Below are 6,878 nucleotides of genomic sequence, written 5' to 3'. Positions count from 1 at the left end.
GGACGCCCAAGCGACCGTGAGTTGAGCGCGTGTCACCTGAGTGGGAGCCGGCCAGTGGGCTGGTGGGACATGCACAGACCGGCTATTTGGGGATTTAGGATAAAAGGAGTATTTAAGGGGGAAAGATGGATTATTTAATAAGCAGTACTTTAGGACAAACTGGCTCTGTGAAAGAGTTCCAGCTCTACCTCCGAGTTTCCACAAAAAATAGTTCCAGAGGGGAAAAACAATAAACTATAAAATTCCTGAAGGAAATATAGGATATTTTCAAACCTCTGGTACGGGAAGGCCTGGTATAAACATGACAGGAAACCTAAAAGGTTTATAATAATAAGGGAAATGATACAATGAGGGAAAAGAAAGATTTTACCACAAAATATTTAAGGTTTCTGTATGACGGAAGACATCAGGGTTAAAATGCAAAGGACAGATTTGGGAGACAATATTTGCCCAAGCCTGTTTGGTTCAGTGGATAGAGCGTTGGCCTGCGGACCGAAGGGTCCCAGGTTCGATTCCAGTCAAGGGCTCATACCTTGGTTGTGGGCTCCTCCCTGGCCCAGCCCTGGTCGGGGCTCATGCAGGAGGCAACCAATCAATGTGTTTCTCTCACATCGATGTTTCTCTCTGTCTTTCCCTCTCTCTTCCACTCTCCCTAAAAATCAATGGAAACATACCCTCAGGTGAGGATTAACAAAAATAAATAAATAAGTGGGTGAGTACCATTACTTTAGGGGGAAAGCTTGCTGTGGGGCCCTTAGGGAGACACTGGGCCTGCTAAGCAGCTCCCTGAAGCTTCAGGGCGACATAGCTGAGTTCTTAAGGCCACCCAGGGCCCAGGGAGTCCTGCCTCTGTTACCGGGAAGAAATGAGGTTACTGTGAAGGGCTTAGCATTGTGCAGACAGGAGCTCCACAAACATGAGCTGTAATATTAATAAAGGAGGCCAAGCAGTTACAGCATAGCAGGTTTTGTTGTTTTTAAATACATACCGTATTTTCCGGCGAATAAGACGACTTTTTAACCCAGGAAAATCTTCTATACGCCCAGTCGTCTTATACGCCAGGAAATACGGTATTTTTTTATTGATTTCAGAGAGGAAGGGAGAGGGAGAGAGAGACAGAAACATCAATGATGAGAGAGAATCATTGATCAACTGCCTCCTGCACACCCCCTACTGGGGATCGAGCCTGCAACCCAGGCATGTGCCCCGACCGGAACTCGAACCCTGACCTCCAGGTTCATAGGTCGACACTCAACCACGGAGCCACGCTGGCCGGGCAGCAGGTGGTGGTTGCTAGCATATGTGTAATCACAGGAGGGAGGATCTGTGAAGCCCCTAGGAAGTCAGCAAACAGGCCTTAGATGTGCAATGAAGTTACTCATCTGCTGGGGATGAGAGCGTGTATCCCTACGCACCGGCCTCCCGGAACTATGCGGGCAGCGTTGCGCAGGGAGCAGTCAGGTGCACCAGCATCTCGTGCTGAAATTCCAGCTTGGCCCGTCCTGACAGGCTGCTCCCTCCAGGGTCTGTGGAGCTGAGCTCCGGCGACCTGGGACTGACATGTGACAAGAACAAGAAATGAAACCTCACTGTAGTGCATGGGGAAAGGCTGTTGGACAGTCTCTGGGAGCAGGGACCAAAGAATCAGCATGTGGACAAGCCCCGGTGGGTCTGCCCACTAATGTGGAAATGAGCCTGCAATTGGAAGGCAAGCAGCAGCCTGACCATGGAGCTCTGGCACTGAGGCCTCCCAGTTACAGTCAAACTGGAACCAGGACCTACAGCCCACCGACCTGATTATTTATAAAGAACATGACCTCATAATGTGAGGTTTGTAAGACATCAAGTACCTCGTGATGGTCTATATTTTCACTAGTGGCCCGGTGCACGAAATTCGTGCACATTAAAAGGGGGTTAATTAGAGGAAATAATTTAATATTGCTATTTGCCCTTTCTCTATAATAGAAGTGTCAGAGATGAAAGAAGATTAGTAAAATGTATATGAAAACCTTCCTCCTGTCAGAGTCTGGGGCTCACCACAGGACCCAGAGTCAAGTCCCCGCCCACCCACATGTGCCTCAAAATCGTGTGAGACCCAGACCCGGCCAGTCCCACCCTTGTCAAGTCCTGCCAGGCAGGGGGCGTAGCCTCAGGTGCCCTGGCCCTGTGCCAGGATGGGGGGTGTGGCCTGAGGTCACCCGTCAAGCCCCACTGGGCGGGGGGTGCAGTCTGAGGTCCCCTGGCCTGGCACTGGGGCGGGGGGAGCAGCCTGAGGTCCCCTAGCCCAGCACCAGGACGGGAAGCGCACCTTGAGGTCCCCCGTCAAGCCCTGCCGGGTGGGGGGCCGGCCTGAGGTCCCCTGTCAAGCCCCACGGGGCAGGGGGAGGGCGTAGCCTCAGGTCCCCGCTGATGGCTCGTTAAGGCTCCTTAAGGGAACTTGGCCTCAGCTGTGGGTGCAGCCATCTTTGTGACGGAGTGATGGTCAATTAGCATATCCCCTCTTTATTCGATAGCATTCTGAAGGTACAGAGGAGTTTATGTTTGTTAAATATCCTGAAACTTAAATTGAAACCACTTAAAACTGCAGAATTATTTTAAAACTTTGGTAAATATTGTTTTTAAAATCTTGTAATCCCACCCCCTGAAAAAACTAATAATAAATAACACAACAATCCCCAATCTCCAAAAAGTACTGCACCTTGCACTGCTTTAAGAGGTAAGAGGATTACACTGAACTTCTGAACTGATCGGTTTATCAGGGTCTGTCCTGAAACTCATTTCCTTCTTGTTAATCTTATATTTCCCCCTCCCCCATTGATTTTTTTTTTAATCCTCACCCAAGGATATTTCTTTCCATTAATTTTTTTTTAAGAGAGAGTGGAGGGAGGGAGGGAAATTGTGATGTAAGAGAGCCACATTAATTGGTTGCCTCTCACACAAGGAATCAAACCTGCCATTTTTTAATCCTCACCTGAGGATATTTTTCCATTGATTTTTAGAGTGGAAGGGAGGGGGAGAGACAGAAACACCAATGTGAAAGAGACATATCAATTGGTTGCCTCCAGCGTGCTCCCCGCCCCCCCCCCACACACACACACACACACACCCCGCCCCAACCAGGGCCGGGAGCCTGGGCATGTGCCCTTGACCGGAATGGAAACCCAGACCTTTCAGTCCACAGGCCGAGGCTCTATCCACTGAGCCAAACCAGCCAGGGCAAACCTGCTATTCTTAAACGGAATCGAACCCATGACCCTTCGGTAGGCGGATCAAGGCTCTAACCAGTAAGCAACACCAGCCACGGCAAACTCATTTATTTTTAAAGTCATCATTTTGTTGCCCTTTGCCCCCCCCCCCTTTTTTTTTCCTGCAGAGAGTGCACTGGGCCTGCTCTGGGTGAAAAACCATCCCGGCCCAGAACGAAGTGGCTGTGACCTAAAGGTGCCCCAAGTGCGCCCTTTCCAAGGGGCGCATAAACCTCAGCGGCTCCGCAGAACCCGAAACTCCTGCGATACGCCCCACCCCGCCCCCCCAGGCACATGCCACTCACAGCACCGCAGCCTCCCAGGTCCCGCCCACCCGGGCTACGTGGGAGAGGCTGCTTCCGGAGCAGCCGGAAGTCCCTGTGGCTTAGCAACCAGGTGACAGGCTGCGACACGGGCCTATCCCGTGGCCGCTCCCGCGCTGGGCAGGAGCTTCGAGCAAGTCGGCGGCACGCCTTTCCAACACACCGGCCCCCCTGGCCCGACTGGCCCCAGGAGGACTCCCCCGATTCACGGAGCATCTGTCAGGTTCCTTCAGGCACGTCGTGCTATGGAGCCCTGGGAATTCATCACCTTTCTCACCGATAGGAAACCAGGTGGAGGTGAAGGCCCTCAACCCGAGGGACCTGGCTCAGGGCAGGAATCCCACCTTCCGGTTCCCCATTCCAGCGTCTGGAGAAGGAGCAGCAGCTCAGACTGGACCCGAAATGCTTTATTTCCCACTAGAGGCCCGGTGCACGAAATTCGTGCACGGATGGGGGGTGTCCCTCAGCCCAGCCTGCACCCTCTCCAATCTGGGACATCCCTCTCACAATCCAGGACTGCTGGCTCCCAACTGCTCGCCTGCCCGCCTTCCTGATTGCCCCTAACCGCTTCTGCCTGCCAGCCTGATCACCCCCTAACCACTCCGCTGCCAGCCTGATTGATGCCTAACTGCTCCCCTGCCAGCCTGTTTGCCCCTAACTGCCCTCCCCTGAAGGCCTGGTCCCCCCCAACTGCCCTCCCTTGCAGGCCTGGTTCCCCCCAACTGCCCTCCCCTGCTGGCCATCTTGTGGTGGCCATCTTATGTCTACATGGGGGCAGGATCTTTGACCACATGGGGGCAGCCATATTGTGTGTTGGAGTGACGGTCAATCTGCATATTACTCTTTTATTAGAGAGGATAATGGCTATGAAACGAGCGTCCATCTAAGCCCAAGTGCCCGGGGACCAGAGATCCCGCCTTGCAAATGGCAAACAGACCCCGGGCCTGAAGGGCAGTGAGTGCATTAGAAGCGGACGGGGTGCGGCCGACCCCCACCATCCAGGCTCAGTGTACTTGGCAGGAGGCCTTCAGGGTGACAAAGGGCACAGGTCTGGGGCCACTGGGCCGAGTGAACCACGAAGGGCCGAGAGGCGCCCGAAGGCTGGAGAAGGAGTCCCCTCGGGCCGGGGCGAGGCGGGAATCGGGGCTCCGCTCACAGGGTCAGCCCCCGCTCCCTGAACAGCTGCTGGAGCGCCTCTTCCAGCCGCGGGCTGGTGCCCTGCAGCCCTCGCACCACCTGCGCCGCCCACTCGAAGTATTCCTGGACCCGATGCTCCGACCATCCTGCAGGGGACGGACAGAAGACGGCCCGTGGCACGCGGGCTCTGCCGGCTTCCTGAGGGCTGGGTGGCGGGACGTGTCCCGAAAGGCTCCCCCGCAGACCCGAGTGGTCCGGTGGGATTCGTTTAGGGAATGGACCAGAACGCCCAGGCTTCCCCTCCTCCTCCTCCCCCCCCCCAGGGGAACTGAGCCCCCTGGGCCTCCAGAGGGTGGGCCCTCCCTGCCCCCTCCGAGCCGGTGTGTGTGTGTGGGGGGGGGGCTCCTACCCTTTGGGGTGCAGCGATTCAGGTCCCGCAGGTTGTACAGCTTGTCGGCCAGCTTCACCAGCTTGGCGCCCGGGCTGCTGTGGGGAGCGCGCTCCACCTGCAGCCGCTTCCTCTCGGGCTTGGGCAGCGTCTTGTCATCCGTCACCTCCTCCACCAGCCGCCGCACCCGCGCCCCGAAGCGCAGCTCCACCTCCTCCAGGGTGGCGTCCGTGTCCTCCACCGTGTCGTGGAGCAGGGCCGCCTGGGGACAGGCTCCCGCTCAGCCCCGCCACGCCGGCCAGGGGGTGCCCAGCGCTGAGCGGGGGGCCCCCGGTCCCCACCCCAGCCTCCTGGCGGGCGGAGTTACCTGTAACACCGCCAGGTCGGTGACGCCCGCCTCGTGGGTCAGGATCCGGGCCACACCTGACGGGCAAAGCGGGCAATCAGGCCGGAGCGGGGGGGGGGGGGGGGTGTCCCCAGCCCGCGTGTGCTGCGTTTTCTGGAGCCGGATGTGGCCCCGCACTCACGGGGTGTCCTCGGACCTGCCCCCCCCACCCCCCACCCCCGATGGTTTGGGGCGCGATCACCCACCACGCGCGGTCCAAAGCTGGGTGCAGAGCAGGTGCTCAGTGCGGTGCCCGATCCCCCCCCACCCCGTCCCCCCCGACGCCGCCGAGGTCACGCCCCGGGCCGCACGCCCACCGATAGGGTGGTTGATGTAGGGGGTCCCTTCGGGGTCCATCCGCCGCTGCCGCCGGTGCTTGTGGGCCGCGAAGTCGGCAGCTTCCAGCAGCTGCGCCACCTCGGAGCCCATCGCGCCGGCCGGCGGGGCGAGCGCCTGAGGTTCGGGGAGGAAGAGAAGCGGGCCGAGCGCCACAGCGCCCCCTGGCGCCGGGAGGCCGAAGAGTTCCTCGCAGGCGGCCTCAAACTACGGCCCGCGGGCCACAGGCGGGTGTTTTTGCCATTTTGTTTTTTTACTGCAAAATAAGATATGTGCAGTGTGCATAGGAATGTGTTCATAGTTTTTTTTGTGTTTTTTTTTTTAAACTATAGTCTGGCCCTTCAAGGGTCTGAGGGACAGTGAACTGGCCCCCTGTTTCAAAAGTGTGAGGACCCCTGCTTGGGGGTGCCATCCTGGTGGGAGTGGAGGTGGGGGGGCGGGCAGCCCCTGGTTCAATGCGCTCTGCTGTCCTGGGTCTCTGAGGCCGCACAGTGTGCCGATTGCAGGGCGTGAAGGCGCAGATGGCTGTTACTGAGGCGTCAGGCAACTCGCCTAACTAACTGTTAGGTGGAGGCAGGGGGCATGTCCAGAGGTGATGCATGCATCTGCAAGGTGGATGGTGACAAAGATAACTGGCACCGTCCCTGATAGATCCTCCCTTCCCCCAACTGATGGGCGGAGTATGACGTACACTCCACCTGCAGCCGGACATTGCTGAACACCTTATATGGACTGTACATTGAACCACCAATCAGCACCTGCCATATACCCTAAGCCCCCGATTCCTAAATCCCTAGGCCCCTAACCATGTACCTTACATGAAACCACCAATCAGCGTGGGCTGAGTGCCCTAAGCCCCGTCCCCTCTTTTCCTCCTCTTAAAAGGCACTCTCACCCCGGTAAGCTCTCTCTCTCTCTCTCTCTCTCTCTCTCTCTCTCTCTCTCTCTCTCTTCCCTTTTCCCCTCTGGAAGGCGGCCGGCAGGGTGATCTCCAATAAAGCCTGTGTCCTGGTATCCCATGGTCTCCGGCCCTCTGTTTCATCTTTCAGTCCCAGACCCCTGCC

General features: G+C 57.1%; 1 protein-coding gene across 1 annotated transcript; it reads right to left on the bottom strand.

The window, feature by feature from the left end:
- Position 1: 1 nt before the first annotated feature.
- Positions 2-5,946, bottom strand: HDDC3 (HD domain containing 3). The gene is made up of 4 exons (XM_079763838.1): positions 5,796-5,946; positions 5,461-5,516; positions 5,115-5,355; positions 2-4,851 (listed from the first exon to the last, which is right to left on the bottom strand). The coding sequence occupies exons 1-4, from the start codon at positions 5,905-5,907 to the stop codon at positions 4,721-4,723; spliced, it is 540 nt and encodes a 179-aa protein (XP_079619964.1). The 5' UTR covers positions 5,908-5,946; the 3' UTR covers positions 2-4,720.
- Between the last annotated feature and the right edge of the window lie 932 nt (positions 5,947-6,878).

Source organism: Cnephaeus nilssonii, assembly GCF_951640355.1.
Source record: "Cnephaeus nilssonii genome assembly, chromosome: 24".
Taxonomy (NCBI): Eukaryota; Metazoa; Chordata; class Mammalia; order Chiroptera; family Vespertilionidae; genus Cnephaeus; species Cnephaeus nilssonii.
This window is presented reverse-complemented; position numbering and strand designations above follow the sequence as displayed.